At 43.0% G+C, this 16,671-nt stretch overlaps 1 protein-coding gene across 2 annotated transcripts in view; it reads left to right on the top strand.

Moving 5' to 3' along the window:
* The window catches only part of setd2 (SET domain containing 2, histone lysine methyltransferase), a 24,968-nt gene extending 8,297 nt beyond the window's left edge, over nt 1-16,671 (top strand). For both annotated transcript variants that reach the window (XM_034228353.1, XM_034228354.1), the window contains 18 exons: nt 70-201; nt 459-587; nt 671-794; nt 900-977; nt 1,419-1,516; nt 1,695-1,827; nt 7,789-7,923; nt 8,015-8,143; nt 8,268-9,494; nt 9,621-9,669; nt 9,747-10,083; nt 10,206-11,064; nt 11,783-11,908; nt 12,523-12,659; nt 12,759-12,870; nt 14,082-14,156; nt 14,316-14,417; nt 14,988-16,671. In XM_034228353.1, coding sequence (XP_034084244.1) covers nt 70-201; nt 459-587; nt 671-794; nt 900-977; nt 1,419-1,516; nt 1,695-1,827; nt 7,789-7,923; nt 8,015-8,143; nt 8,268-9,494; nt 9,621-9,669; nt 9,747-10,083; nt 10,206-11,064; nt 11,783-11,908; nt 12,523-12,659; nt 12,759-12,870; nt 14,082-14,156; nt 14,316-14,417; nt 14,988-15,149 — 4,144 coding nt within the window. In that variant the 3' untranslated portion in view covers nt 15,150-16,671. The remainder of the gene's footprint in view (nt 1-69; nt 202-458; nt 588-670; nt 795-899; nt 978-1,418; nt 1,517-1,694; nt 1,828-7,788; nt 7,924-8,014; nt 8,144-8,267; nt 9,495-9,620; nt 9,670-9,746; nt 10,084-10,205; nt 11,065-11,782; nt 11,909-12,522; nt 12,660-12,758; nt 12,871-14,081; nt 14,157-14,315; nt 14,418-14,987) is intronic.

The raw sequence follows: 16,671 nt of genomic DNA, 5'->3' as shown, positions 1-16,671 counted from the left end.
GATTGACCTAAATATAAGTGGTTTTAGGCTGGAGCTTTGATATTTTTTGTAATTTTTATTTTTTTGCAGAAAGAAAAGCAAATCCCATCGAGATATCAAGAGAATGCAATGCGAGTGCCCAGTGCTGCCCAGAGAGGAGCGCTCCAGAGGAGTATTGGCATGCGGGGAAGACTGTTTGAATCGGCTGCTCATGATTGAGTGGTAAGTTGATAATTACTGTTAATGCTGGGACATCATGTAAGAACACAATGTTTCCATATTCAAAAAAATTGCAGGGAAAGTTTTAATTAGTAATAACATGAGTCACACATGATTGTGTATATTAATCATGCTCTTTAACATTCAAACCCGGCAAAGTTAAAAAAAAAAAAAGGTCAGATTCTGTAAACATTTGCAATTTCAAAATGTGTAGGAGCCTGTTAAAGTACAGTATATAAGTCTGAACATTTTTTTCCCAGCTCCTCACGGTGTCTGAATGGACACTACTGCTCTAATAGACGCTTTCAGACGAAACAACATGCAGACTTCGAGGTCATCCTCACGGAAGATAAGGGCTGGGGTCTACGGGCAGCTAAGGACTTGATTGAGTAAGTATTTACAAAATTATTTGTCATTGTTGGCACACCGACTCTTTTAGATTGTAATATTAAATATGTTATTGCAATCTCAGAAACACCTTTGTGCTGGAATACTGCGGGGAGGTATTGGACCACAAGGAGTTCAAAACTAGGGTGAAAGAATATGCTCGCAATAAGAACATCCACTACTACTTCATGGCTCTAAAGAATAATGAGGTTGGTGATTACACATTTCAATAAATAATGGTATTTAACTGCAATCTGTCTAAATGTATCAGGTGAAGCTGTATAAATAATTGACATTGTTTATTTTCCATTTAGATCATTGATGCAACGCTGAAAGGGAACTGCTCCCGTTTTATGAACCATAGCTGTGAACCCAACTGTGAGACCCAAAAGGTATAGTGGCAAAATAAATGACGCTTTTTACGGTTAATTTCCTAATGTTTTTTTTTTAAACAACATTTTTATTGAAGTTTTCAAATATAATGAACATTACACATACATAAAATGGTCAGTCTAGTTGGCAGATACAGTGTACAATCAAATGAATAGGCATGTAAATAAACACAGGTCAGTATACAGATGATACAGGGATACAAAAGTACAGAGATCTTCAAGAAATCTGAAGGAATATGACGTGGGCTACTACACTTTATAATCATATTCCCGTTGCCCCCCGCTCCGGTCTTTGGTTTTATTGATCATTACCAACATTCTTTTTCAAAAACTCCATGAAGCTTCCCCGGATATTTAAAAAAACTGCCAGCTTTCCTTTAGTAATGTATGTTGTTAATTTCCTAATGTACTTATCTGATGATTATTTTTGTCCCATTCCAGTGGACTGTCAATGGCCAGCTTAGAGTCGGATTCTTCACCTCCAGGGCGGTCCCTGCAGGAACTGAACTGACATTTGATTACCAGTTCCAGAGATACGGGTAATGTTCCTCTAGTTCATTTTTTCCATGCTTCTATTTTGTGATGTTTGTGTTGCCAGTCTATCATATGTGATATGTTAAGAAAGAGTGGCTTTTTGTTCATTTATTCATATCTATTTTGACTGTTTAACTGGTTTTGCACTAGGGATTCACCTTTTTGTTTTATTTCCTCCTACAGCAAAGAAGCACAGAAATGCTTCTGTGGAGCCCCCAGCTGCAGAGGCTTCCTCGGCGGGGAGAACAGAGTCAGTGTTCGGGCAGCTGGAGGGAAGATGAAGAAAGACCGCAGCAGAAAGAGCGCTCTCACCACGGTCAGTTCTTTCTGTCATATTTGAGAGTGTGTCCTGTTATTGGTTACAACAAGCTGCCAGTAATGTAAACAGGTCACACATCTACACAATCACAACCTCAACATCTTCTGCTGGAATTGGCATCCTTTATTGAATTTATTTTCAAGAACAATGCAGTTTTTGTTTTAAGCTTCTTCTTGCCCCTGTTGAACATGACAGAGACTCAGGGGCGGATCTACGGGGGGGAAAGGGGGGGAAGCTGCCCCCCCCACTGTAGAGCCTTCCCCCCCCAGCTGCCAACCTAACTTTTGTGTCCCTAAAACTGTGCTTGTAGAAACAAACCTACACAATGTCCACAAGCTTCTCAGGCAACAAAAAAAGCAGTACATTAATTAAAAGTGAATCATTTTAAATATCATCTTAGGCCCGTTAAAAACGCAGCTACGGCCCTGCATTAAACTGCGGAGCGGTGTTCACACGCAGCTGCAGAGAGACCGAGCTGTCCCAGCACCTGAGGGTGGATCAACTTCTCCTTGGAGCATTTCCCCTTCCACTAGTTTTGTTTTTACTAAGGACGAGAGCTTGAAACAAGATATTAATAAAGCGCTGCCGTTTGAATCGATAGTGTTTAACAGACGGGCGCTGTTTGGGGAGTTACGTTACAACATAGCCTACTATACAGACAGCGCTAGCTGGGAGATCGATCACTTTTATTTGCTAAACTATGCCGTACTATTAAATCCACGTAAATTACTCTCAGACATCACAGCAATGAGGCCAGATAAATTAAACCAGGATACATCCTTCACCGGCAAACTGGTTCTAAACACAGCTGCCTGTGTGCGTTTGATAAATACTTTCTGATTTTATATTTATTATATGCTACTTATTAGCTACATGACCCTAACGTGTAAAGTTATACAAGCATTTGTACCAGTGCTTTTCACAAGTCGACTCTTGCAGGCCAGAGTAGCTGGAGTGACTCAACAACAACAAATACATATCTGAGAAGAGATCAGGATGAGTAGAAAGAGGAAAATAGATGAAGAGACCAGGAGGGTCAGAGCAGGAGGAAGCCAGGAGGAGATGAAGACATTAGTGAAGAAGTATATGAGGAATAAACATGAAGTGTCAGAAAGAGGGACAGAGGCAGATGAGACTCCAGCTGGACCACATGGTATGTTTTTATTCTCTTTGCATACATATTCCATCACAGCAGCACAATCTAGTGGCTCTTAGTATTGACAAATATGTATTGAAATGTGTTGCTGCACAGGTCACCTTTAGCTCTCTAAGAGATGGGTGATGTCATTTGTGTACTTAATTATAACTAAGTACTTTTACTGTACTCACAGTAAGCAGAATTCATGAGTATGTTCTGCTGTTTTATACTATATTTGAGTTTGTTTGTTTGTTTGTCTGAACATCTTGTTTCTCTTAAGCATTAAGAACACTTAGGGCATGATTTAACAATAAAAAGGTTATATACAGTATAAAATACCACATACTGTACAGTGTTTCCCACAGAATTTGATTCTATTTGTGGGGGCACCCCCCGGCGGGCACCCCCCCTCCCGCATTGTAAATGAGTGAGCCACACCGGAGTTGAGGATCTGTGGGGTTTATTCTCCCAAAAATATAATTGCCTTATTCCAAAGCAATTTACATTAGATTACATACATTTACATTTAATTACATTCTCCCTGGAGTAACTGAGGGCTAAGTGCCGAGTTCAAATCCCGCCTGGAACACCACCACTAGGATGTCTAACAAACAAACAAAATAAAATAAAATTTGGCTCGGCTACACAACGCTTCAGATGTTCAGACAATGTGCAAACTTTGCACCCTACTTGTTGCAAACTTTGCACCCTTTGTCTTGACATCCGATTTTACGGGGCTTCCTGAACAAATATTCTAATGCCCTATCTTAAGGGAAGGCCTCAGGACAGGGTCCATTTATGGAGATCTTCAAGCAGGCAGCCAGGTGTTCTCCTTGGAGCTGGTTTCGGAGGTCTGTTTTCACCTGAGGATGAAGCAAAATGGAATACCACAAACTGAACTAATAAAGGAAATGCATAATAATTTGTTGTGCTTTTCAAAGTGATGCTTTTTCTGTTCACCGCCGAGAAATCGCATTCACAGTTGACACTAGAAACGGGGATAACTAGTCCTATGCCCGCAAGGAGGCTCAGGCAGGGGTAGAGCTCAGCCCATTCATCAAATTGACCATGCTGTGTGTGGTATAGCCATGGCTTAGGCCCCGGCCACACGAGGACCATAACGGTAAAACGCATATGCAAACACAATCGCAAAAAAGGCTTCCGTCCACACGCAATAGACACCGGAAAGTTTCTGTCCACACGAGACAGCTCCGTTTAGCTCCAACCGCTGGAGAAGCTGCAGTACATATGCAGGAGCCTGTACGTGACTGGCTGTAACTTCCTCCACAAAAGCAGCGAAGAAGCATGGTTGTCATGGTTGCCCTTCTGCTTATTCTCCGCGGTGGGGGCGGAGGGAACCGGGCAGAGTTTTTCGCCAGTCAACGTGTATTAAAGTTTAAATCTTCCGGACAAAATTATAAAGGTGCCGGTCAAAGGTCTTCTTTGTTATTTATTGAGCTTTAAAACAAATGAATAACTAATCTATATTATATAATATAATAATAATAAAATACTCTTTTTCCTCCCTCTCTTCTGACAGCATCAGTGTCTGTCTCATGCAGCAGCTGATCCAGTAATGAGTGACTCAGCCGACAGTAAAAATAAACATATTTATAACTAGTTTAGGTAGTTTGAGAGGTAATTAAAATAGCTAAGGGCGATGATCTGACTTGAAGTGTGTGTTTTGCTCCGTTCACCGCCGCATCACAGCGGGAGGAGCTGCAGGTGAGCAGAGCTGCGTGTCCTGTCAGATTAGACTTCACTCGCGTTTATGTCCATATCGAGAGAAAGATAAATAATCTGAATTCAGTGTGCAGTTTACTTTGACGCGGGGGTGAGCAGCAGAGGCGGGGCTATTGCCTCATCATTATCAGAAAATGATCGTATAGGGCAGGGGTGCCCAACCAGTCGATCGCGAGATGTGTCTAAAAATAGAACAACAACATTCTGTTTTATCGTTAATGTCCTATAACATAATCTTCCCGTGCCAGAATAATGCACTTGAACGCATCAAAGCTTTGTGATTGGCCGGCATGACCCCATGTGTCGGGGCGTGGCTGGTGGGCAGTGGGCACTATTTCGCTGACGTTGTCCGTGTCAACAGGAGTGACAGTCCGCACACACACAAGACTGCAATTATGGCAGAAGCAAAACAGCCCAAAATATATAATTTTCACTCCGAGTGGGAGGATGATTATTTGTGTATCTATTCCAATTCAAAGTCCATCTGTCTCATCTGCAATGCGAGCGTGGCTTTATCGAAGAAGGGTAATTTAGGAGCGGCATTTCAAAACAGTGCACAAACGCTACGAGACGGAATTCCCTCCTGATTCTGCCCTACGCTCCAAAAGGGGAGGGGCCTGAAAGGACAGCTAAATGCACAGCAGTCCATTTTCACCAGGCCCAACAACAAGAGCAAGGCTGCTAGCATAGCATCTTATAGTGTCAGGCACGTTCTTGCGAAACACATGAAGTCTTTCAAAGACGGCGAAGTTGTGAAAGAAGCTTTCCTGGAGGCTGCCGACACGCTTTTGGGGGACAGTAAAAATAACAGAAGCATTTCAACAGGTTTTTGATATAATAAAAACTCAAGTTAGATACCGTTATTAATCAGCTGTAAGTTTTTGTTTGTTTGAACTTATTCATTATAATTATTGTACAAAATGGTATAAGAATGCAAACATTAAGATCTGTTCTGTTTAAATTGATTATAGTCTATTATCAATTCAGGTTAAGAAACTAGTGTTGCTTGCATCCTATTTTTTAAAGGCATTTATTTTTATAATCTACTAAAATGCAACAAAAAAAGGGTTTGATTCTATTCATTTTGTCTTTTTTATTGCACGTTGGCAGCAGATTCCTGAGTAGCTTCAGATCTGAGTTGTCTTATTAGTAAGCCTAATTTATACTTTTGTAGCAACACTATTTTTATATAAGGACAAAGAAAGGGTTCAGAGTCTTTTCTTTTTTCCCTGTGTCATATGTGGCAGCACTGTTCAATGCTTCTTGAAAACATTACCCACTGTAGTATGTGATGTGTGAATAAACTCCAACTCTGTATCAACAACACTGTTGTGTAGCTTCAGTTAAATACTTGTATGTGTGTAGATTAGAAAGAGGTAAGATAAAGGATCTGCAGTATTTTATGAAGTATTCATCGTACAAAGGTCAGTTTTATAAAAGTAGAAGTGTGTATTCACCTGTCAGTAACTACGCCTCTCTATTTGGACTGGTAGATCTCGGAAGACTGGCAACTTTAAAAGTAGCTCTCGATTTAAAAAAAGGTTGGGCACCCCTGGTATAGGGCGTACACACGGAGCCGTTTTACCCCCCAGAGCGTTGCGTATGCCGTTCTATCCACCTTGGGACCCGTTATCGTTACCGTAGTCGTTTAGTGCCATATTCTGTCGTCCTAGTGTGGCCGAATGGTCTATATGACACAAAACGGTAACGGAAACAACCGTTATCGTCCTCGTGTGGAGGCATATTCAACCACTCTGGATCAAATCCAGTGCGTCTATGCTTGCTGCTTGCTTCACAATTACAGAAATGAGGCACAGAAGAATAGAAATGATGCCTAAGAAATCTGGTTTTCTGACCACCTGACCTGCTTCTATCTCTCTGTGTTTTCTGTCAATCTCACCTGCTGCTTTTGAGCTAGCTGGCTCTGCCACGGCTCCCTGACCCTCTCTTGCTGCTACACTAGCACTGGTTGAAGCCTGGAAATATTTCAAACAAATTAATTGGATAGCTAATCACACTGGTCGGACTGTTCAGCTTTCCCGCGTGTGTCCCACGTGTGTCCCACCAACGTGTGTTTCTATAGGTACTCTTGCTAATACCTCTGTTCCAGGCTGTGTTTGCTCCTCTTCAGGATGAGCCCATTTCTGCCTTTGAAAATATGTTTCTATATTCATCTGGTTTGAGGGAGTAAACATCATTCAGCGTCAGAGTTAAATAATTAAATGCAGTCGGTAGTTGACTAACGTTAGGAGCGCTATAATGTTTCACAGCGTGCTAACCTCGACAACCCAGCTAGCAACTAGCTAGCTAGGCTCCTTTCATGCTTGTTAGCTAATAACTTATTTGAAGAGCTGGGTCTCCGCGATTTACAGCGTGATACGAACAGAGAGACTAACTTATCAGAGTTAACTTGAATACATCCATTTTGGACAAATGTATGCATATACCAACCATTCGTGAAGTGATTCTCCGGCATCTGGTTTCAAACTTCAGAAATGTCTTGCAGAGAGGAGGGGGCGGGGCTCAGGGGCCGTTGAGAGCAAAGAGCATGCAAAGAGGGGCTGAGCGGGTAACTGCGCTCTACAATGAAATATATATTGTATTCAAAAATTATTTCTTTTTTTATGAAAAATAACTTATTTTTTTGGGAACAAATTATTTTTACATTTTATTTTACGAGATCTATTTGTGGCGGACGATATTTAATTGTGGCGGCCCGCCACAAATAAATCAATATATGGGAAACACTGCTGTACGCCCTCCCATGTCACCCTGGCATGACCTCTTGGCCCCCCTTTGCCACCCCATGTAAAATGTTGTAGAACCGCCACTGCCAAGCCATCTAATTGTTTTGTACCTTGAATGTTTGTGTTGTTTTAGTTTTGCATCTCTTTGTTATAATTATTATAATTATTGTTTCCGACATGTTCAATAAATTGACTAATACAAATAATAAAATAATTGAGTTTTGACTAAAGTGATGTTAGCACTTGTATGCAAACAAGCTAACATTTCTAAAGGCCCATTTTTTCATCTAAAATGTTCTATTTCTGATGAAACCACTTGTCCTTCCTCAGGTTGATGAAGAGCTGGAGGCGTTACTGGAAAATGGAGAAGGCCTGTATGATGAGAAACAGGTGGTGTCTCTCTGCAGACTAATGGTCCGAGTGGAAACCATGGAGCAGAAACTCCTGTGTCTCAAACTCATACAAGTATGATGAGTATTGATGCTTTTTTTTAATATCATTAGTACTTCTTTATTTTCATTTACCGTACCTAATATTACATGTTTGTGTTGCACAGGATACTCAAAGCCCATCATGCCTGAAGCAGTTCCTGGACCATCATGGATTGTCTTTGCTATGGATCTTCATGGTGGAGATTTCTGAAGCTAAAGGCAACAGTGCCAATAACGTCAAACTGCAGTTAGAGGTGACATATTTCATAGATTTTGCACTTAAACATTAAGCAAATTTTGTAATTCTTCAGAGCATGTACACTCATATATATGCAGCTTTTCCACATTTAATCTGACTATCTATGATTCTGTTTACAGATTTTGAAGACCTTGGCTGTGCTCCCTATCTCCACTAAGAACATGTTGGAGGAGAGCAGGATCCTTACCTTTATCCAGCGATGGGCACAGACAAAATCACTCCATCACCCTGCTGAGATGGATGACTACTCTAGTGAGAACACCTCCCGTGCTCAAACCCCCCTCAACACTCCTGATGGTTCCTCCATCAAGGTGGGACCAGAATTGGACGGTGAATCGGCAAAACCCGCTGTGTACCGCCGCCTTAAAATCATCAGTGAAAACAGTCTGGACAGTGCACTCTCTGACGCCAGCAAAGCATCTGATTGCAAGGAGGAAGAGGAGGAGGAGGATGATGACGAGGAAGAAGAATCCTTACATGCAAGACTTCCTGACGACAAACAGTTGGAGGCAGAGCAGGTGTGTGAGGCTGCAGATCCACTAAAAGAAACGACGGAAGAGCCGATGAAAGAGGAGGTCCAGGTCAAAGAGGAGGTCCAGGTCACAGAGGAGGTCCAGGTCACAGAGGAGGTCCAGGTCACAGAGGAGGTCCAGGTCACAGAGGAGGTCCAGGTCACAGAGGAGGTCCAGGTCACAGAGGAGGTCCAGGTCACAGAGGAGGTCCAGGGCCAGGAGGAGAAAGAGGAGGAGACGGGCATGAGTGCCAGCGGTCAACAACCTCAAACTGAAGAGGTACAAGAAAAAATGGAGTTGACTTTGGAGAAAGATATTGAGATTAAGACGAAAGAGGACACAAGTGAGGTTCCTACGGATGAACTTGAAGAGCCGAAAGAGCCTAGTAAAGAACAGCAGAGTGGGGAGGAGAACACACATCAGGCTGTGACGGAAAAGGCTGAACCTGAAGGAGACCAGCCCAGCGTAGAAGTTCTGGAGCCAGAAATTCAGCCCATGCAAACAGATGTTGCTGATCTTCTACCTGAGCAGCCTTCCGAGAATATGGAGGCCCAGGCAGAGACACAGGAAGCTGAGAAACCACTTCCTGTCATCGAGACACAACCTAGAGAATCTACCACTGATGCTTCCTGTAACTCTGAGACCCCGGAGGCCAGTCTGCCCTCTGAAGTCATAGCAACCCCCGTGGAGCCATCAGCAATAGGAACTCCTTCTCAAGATGAAGAGGAAGGTGTCTCAGATGTGGAGAGCGAGAGGAGTCAGGAGCCCCAACTCAGTTCTTTGGATATTTGTGGCATGGCTGCCAGGCTTCTGGACAGCTGGAAAGATCTGAAGGTGGGTGCAAACAGATTTAATTTAAAAGTCATACATTGTGAAACACAGTTACAAATATAATTTTGTAATCTGTTTGGATACTACAGTATTCTGAAGTTTAAAGTCAAAATGGTGTTTCTCTTTCAGGAGGTGTACAGAATACCAAAAAAGATTCAGGTGGAAAAGGAGGCAAATGGTAAGTTTAGAACAATGCGTTTGATTGGCTATGAATTTTTCTCTGTGTCATTTTTGCTAACTTGAGCTTTCTCACAGATCGTAGCCGGGATAGAGACACAACTTTGACGCCACGCACCACGTCTGGTAGCCGAGAACGTGAGAGGGAGCGAGAAAAGGAGAGGGAACGCGACAGGGAGAGAGACCGAGATTTTGAAAGAGACAGGGATCGAGAGAGAGACAGAGATCGGGACAGAGATCGGGACAGAGAGAGGGACAGAGAGAGGGACAGAGAGAGGGAGAGGGATCGGGACAGAGAAAGAGATCGGGATCGAGGCTCTGACAAAACTCCTCAGCGCAGCACAGAGAGACGGAGGAGACGCTCCGCTTCACCACCGTCCTCCTACGAAAGGAGCAGCCGACGCACTGAGGAACGGTAAGATTTATTGTGATAGGGTAACATTGTGCAGTGTGTCTTCCAAGCAGATTGTAATTGGAACAGCTGTGTACCATGGTGGCGTTTTGACAAACTCTGGTCTTGTTCTCTGAATTGTTAAGGTTTGACACGCCTAACAGCAGCAAGGCTCGGGGAGTTGCAGGCAAGGAGCGCACCAAGCTGTCTACAGATGAACGCAGAAAGCTGTTTGAGCAGGAAGTTGCTCAGCGGGAAGCCCAGAAACAACAGCAGCTTCAACAGCAGCAGCAGCAGCAGCAACAACAACAACAACAACAACAACAACAACAACAACAACAACAACAACAACAACAGCAGCAGCAGCAACAACTGCAGCAACAACAACAACAGCAGCAACAGCAGCAACAACAACAACAACAACAGCAGCAACAACAACAACAACAACAGCAGCAGCAGCTTCAAACAATGGGTTATGACCCTTCTCTGGCCTATATCTCCGACCCTGGCTTCATCACCTACCCTCCTGGATATCCACTCCAGGCCTATGTTGATCCCACAAACCCCAATGTAGGCAAAATATTGCTACCCACCCCCCCGGTTGATCCCGCCCTGAACTATGAAGAGACGCCTCTGGGATTGTCCTCTCCATCCTCCACTTCCCAGGCCGCTCCGGTCTCTAATCTTCCTCAGCACATCACCACTGACCTCGCCCCTGGCAACCCTCCACAGTATGCCCAGCCAACTGTAGCAGCTCAGGACCCAGATGTGGCGGTCCTCTCAGTGCCCGCGCCTCCTCCCATACAGGGCCAGCAGAGCTACACTACTCTGTGGGACCCCACTACTCAGCAGGCAGTGACAGTGCAGACCCAGCCGGCGCAGCAGTACACCACAGCCCCACCACCACCTCAGACACAGACAGCCATCTATTACCAGGGGCAGCCGTGCCAAACCATCTACAGCATCCCCACCGCCTACCCACAGGCCAGCACCCCCGTCATACAGGTAGGGGGCTCTCTGCAGTCATCATCATCAAGGACTAATATAATAATAATAATTCCTTACATTTATTATAGCGCTTTTCCAGATGCTCAAAGCGCTTTACAAATACACATTACACATATCATACATGCAATGGTCATGTACTGTGGACAATACACACAGGAGCAAGTTCAGGTGAAGTGTCTTGCCCAAGGACACAACGGCTTTACAATATCATTTGGCACATCAGAAATGCTGTATTTTAACTTGGCTGTATCCAAAGAAATTCAAATAATTCGTAAATAATGTGCTTATTTCTACTTTACATACAAAATAATGGCAAAATATCAAACCAATGAAATAATTGTTTCAATTGCGTTAGAATCCACTGTGTCCAACTAATGTCGTTTTGCAAGTATATTGTTCTTTATATTAAAATATGTATTTCTAAATTGTATTTCTGTTCTATAATTCCAATTTTCACTATTTGTACATTGATGTTCTAGTAGTCGTAATTTCACTTACCCATCTAGTGTTTTTTAAGCAAAAAATAATAATATACGTTGGGCAAAAAAAGTAATAAAAGCTCAACAGTCGGAGATATCCTTTGCTTGGGGATTGTTTCAAATCCATCACGTGTGATAAACTATTATAGAACACAGCAGCACATGCTCAACATGCCCAAGACGTCAGAATGCTCGTAGTGACTGTCTAACTTATTGACATGTTTGTGTTTCTGAAGGCGTACACTGAACCCGCAGCCAGCTACCTGCACGGTCAGCCTGTGTATCCCGGCCATCAGCAGGGAGTGGTGGTGCAGCAGGGGGGCACCGTCACCACCATTGTCACATCCCAAACTGTCCAACAGGTAACTCATACTCACTCTGTCTTACATGCTGATTATACTTGAAACAGGGCATAGTGTAACACATTGACTGATCATTCACATCTGTAAAGCCAATGAATATTAGTTAAAGGTCCCCTATTATACTGTTTTTCATACAAAAAGTGAGCGAATCTTTTTCCCTGAAACTTTCAGAATCTCTTAACGCAGAGGGGACACAGGAAACATCTATATTGTTTGCCAGCATAAGCCACATGATGGAGATACTGATTTGAACAAAGTGACAGTTTATTAGGCATTTTAGGCCTTTTGAGGAGCTTGTTTCTCAGTGTGTCCACAAGGGGGAAGTATATATCTAAGATGTGTGCATCTCTTGAGAGCTTCAGCATGTGGTTCATGTCACAAATAATTGAAAAGTGCTTTTTTACGAGTGAGTAAAGATGGAACAAATCAAGGAAATAGCTCAATGTGCTTAATTTCTAAATAAAAATCTAACTGCAGTCATATGTAACTTTAAACAACTGTTGTCATCAAAGATTAATGAATTCTTTCTCCTAGCATCATTTCAAAAGAGGTTCTTCAAAGGGAAGCTATGAAGATTTGTTGCTAATACATATTTTCCATTTCCTTTTGTTCAGGAAATGATTGTACCCAACAACGTGATAGACCTGCCTCCTCCCTCTCCTCCCAAACCCAAAACAATAGTCCTACCTCCGCTCTGGAAAGTGGCCCGGGACCCTGAAGGCAAGATCTACTACTACCACATCGGCACAAGGTTGGTACTGCTGTGTTTCTGTTGAAGTGTGTGTGTTTGTGCCTCTGGAACACCCCTGCATTGTGTTTCAATCTGACATTAATTCCCTCTGTGCACCAGGCAAACACAGTGGGACCCTCCAACATGCGATGGATTTAGCGACAATGCAAGTGTGGACCATGAATCTGAGATGGACCTGGGGACACCCACCTACGATGAGAATCCTTCCAAGGTATGCTGGAGTGTTTTTATATAGAGCTACATGAAGCACAGAGAAAATAACTTGTTTTTGTCACATAGGGAAACACAGAATCTCTCTGTTCACATTTTTATCTGGTTCGCAGAAAGTGTGCTTGAACATGATTATAGTGTTTGTTCCTTGAGGTAAATGAAGATGCAGCACTAGTGATTGCTTTCAGCTGTGTCTCAAGGCGGAAAACAGAACAACCCTCAGCACGACATTACGTTCAGCGAGCGTTGTGTCCTCCCGATGGCCCCTCCTCGCAAAATGGCTTCAACAGAATCTGCATGGTGACACAGATTTGGAGAGAGATTTGACTCACTCCACCCCCTGCTCAGCTGTCCCTTCGCCTCAAGGCCATTAGGGGAGGGGTTGCAGCTCATCTTGTCTTCCTCTGCCTCGTTTGTTTTTCCTCCTCATTTCTCTCCTGACTTTGAGGATAATAGAGACCATCTGTAAGACCTAGCCTTCATTTAGTTGCGGTTTCTTGTGTTATAGATTAACTACAAAAGTGTCCCATTTTTCTCTCTTCATAAAAAAGATATTACAGTTGAAAAAAGCATTGAAAACTAAGATGGAAAGACTCATGTTTTTCATTTCCCACCAAGAACAGTTAGAAGGTCACGGACGATTTCCCTGCATGTGTCCACGTCCAGCACTTGAAGCTATGACACATGTCTCTGCACTTGTAAAGCGTCCAATTTCACTGTTTCTGGATTCATGGCCCTGGCATGACGGTTGTGTGAATCCTTGGTGCTGGCTTTGATCCTCACCACTGAGTTGTCGGTGTAGGCAGTCAGCTGTTGCCTGTCTGTCTTTGTTGTTGAAGGCTGGCCACAGACACGGCGTCCTGGCAGGATATCCCTGCTTTGTGTCGAGCAGGTGCTGTTTGATGTGCCACTGACCTTGATGGCCACAATTTAGTAGCCAGTTGCCATGTTTGATTGATATCATGCACAGGTGGGCACACACTTGTGATTTTAATCGTAGGAAATGATTCTCCTGGCTTTAGTCAGTATGCCATGCTATTACTGTCTGCCATTATAGCTAAGCAAACGTTTGACAATGTGATAAAAGAAGTAGAATTTGGTGGGAATTAGTTTATGACACGTTAAACATGCAAACCCAAGGGTTTAATGTGGAACAGATGTGTTGCACACGAAGTGTTTTAATCGTTTTATCCTTCTTTTCTGTCTTTACAGTTCTCTACAAAGACAGCTGAAGCAGACACTTCCAGTGAGTTGGCTAAAAAGAGTAAAGAGACATTTCGCAAAGAGGTGAGCCAGAGTATCTGTAAACAATGTTTGCAGTAATGTTATTTAACTCCAGATGTTTCCATGATTCAAACCTCTTCTAGCCAGCCATGCAAGGTTTTAGTCTTGTTTAAATATTCATCTCTTTTTTAACAAGTCTTTCTGTGTGTCTACATTACTCAGATGTCCCAGTTCATAGTCCAGTGTCTAAATCCTTATCGGAAGCCAGACTGCAAACTCGGACGCATCATCAACACAGAAGATTTCAAACACCTGGCTAGAAAGGTAAGAATAAACAAGAATCAGCTTTCAAAACTCAGAAGAATCTGTAAACCTTTCCTTGGCCCCTGTGTGGTCAGACCACAATGACAGCATTGGTCAGCCTTTCTCTTAAAAGGCAATGTTTTCAAAGTTTTCCCCAAACCAAAACTAAATAGTTGAGCTCCCACGACTCCTCTTGAAGAGACCAAAGACACATTGAACATGTAAACCATTAGCCCCCTCGCTTTTGTTTTACTTGTTGCCTTTTTAAAAGCTCTTTCCACCAAACATTTCTTCAAAGGACAGCATTGTTTTTCTCATCCATGGTTTTCGTTGTCTCCCTGGATTGTGAATGTAGGGAGTGGTTTGCACTCAGACATACCACGACTCTGAGGGCATTGGTACAATAAACAAAAAGACAAGTTGGGCTTCACTTGTGTAGAGATTGCATTTGATTGTCTCAAATTATAAAGGGCAATGTCACTAAATAAGAATATCCAGCCCACCCCTCTACCACAACTTGCATTCATGATGATTAAATAATGAACTGTACCCTGTTGACAACTCTTTCCTCCTCTCTGCCCATTCTTCTAGCTTACTCACGGAGTTATGAACAAGGAGTTGAAAGCTTGCAATAATCCTGAGGACCTTGAGTGTAACGAGAATGTGAAGCACAAGACCAAGGAGTACATCAAGAAGTACATGCAGAGATTTGGCACTGTGTACAGGCCCAAGGAGGACACAGAGGAGGACTAGCCTCAGCGCCCACTGTTACCCTTTTCCTGCGCGAACACAGGGGAAGCACAGATTTGCCTTTCCATTTACTCCTTCATGTACGTACTGGCCAGCCTGAGCCCTGAAGTAGTTTCTTATGCGTATTTATAACTAAGAATTGCACTGCTGCCCAAGAAGCTCTCCAGGCCCCGTGGATCATGGAGGAGCCCCGCTCTACAGACTGACGGAGACTTGAGTGTCGCTGAACGACCCGAAGACTCCAGGTGCAGTGTTCTCCCAGGACAATACTGCGGGGTGCTACAGAGACTAACGTTTTCACTGACTGTTTGATTTTAAGCATTTATTTTTTTCCATATGTGGCTCTTAAATGTTCCCAAGATGATCACCTCAATTCCACTTTCTAAACTCTTCTAGCCCTGAATGATGAATTCTCAGCGGAATCAGCTTTGGTGTCATACGGTATTTTCTGTTACTTTCCACTGTTAAAAATGGATCAATGGCAGTTCAGTGCTTTTCCCCTCCCACTTCCTTGCTCCTGTGCATGCTTCATCCCCCTGCCACTGACTAACTGACTAACTGGTGCTGCTTTTAACTGGGCTGTGGAGGGCCAAGCTTCCACTCCTCAAGCCCCGCCTTCTTAACCACAAGACTTTGGAGCCTGTGTTGTTTTATGAATGCATGATGTAGGCTGAGGTCAGAGGTATCCTTATGAAAATTCCTTTAGTTTCAAGAAACATACCCTTACTGGGTTGAGCTTTTACTCATAATACACTTCAGCAAATAGCCAGCAGGTTGGCAAGGTGATCAATTAGTCTTTTATGAATTTATGTATAATAACGGGAGCAGGGTTTGAATGCGGTTTGATGTGCAGTTTAGCCATTTCACGTCCACTCCTCTTCGTAAAGAGGTTTTGCTCTGTTTCCATTTCTTACAGGAATAATTCTGAAAGTGCAGTTTTAACAGTTTCTTATCATCTTGTGTGTTCTGTTTCTTTTTTTATCACCGTTAGTCTTTGTTAACGACACCTAGGCCGGTTCTGCTTCACAAACTGTCACTCATTAATTTCTACGGTTGTCGAGGGGGTTTCATCAGCATTAGGTCACCGATTGTTCGCAGCCTAACTCATTGCATTAAACGAAGTACCAACATATGTACATTGCTTTATATGTGAATATATTGAATAATAGTTTTGGGAATGATTAAATAAGCAGACACTTTGTAAAATGACTATCATTTCGTGATTGAAAGTGTAAATAATATGTAAACCTACCAAAGCTGTGCGCAGGAGAGTAGGGTCAGCCCAGCCCTCCTCAGCAGCTCAGCCTCCTGATGCAGCGCCGCACCGCTCTGTCAAACTAAGGACCCTGCTGACGCGTTTGATTTCAGGGGTGGGGGAGGTTTCACCTTTTTCCTTTTTAGTTTTTATTATTTTTCTATGTACAAAGTAAGTTCCACCCTACTCTGCTGTAAGTATTGTGTAAGCACATTGTCATACCGAGTGTACAAACATTTTAAGAGATAATAAACTTTTTGTAAAATGATA

This window comes from Gymnodraco acuticeps, unplaced genomic scaffold (genome assembly GCF_902827175.1).
Source record: "Gymnodraco acuticeps unplaced genomic scaffold, fGymAcu1.1, whole genome shotgun sequence".
Lineage (NCBI taxonomy): Eukaryota > Metazoa > Chordata > Actinopteri > Perciformes > Bathydraconidae > Gymnodraco > Gymnodraco acuticeps.
Note: the sequence above shows the minus strand (reverse complement) of the source record. Positions and strands in the feature narration are given on the sequence as shown.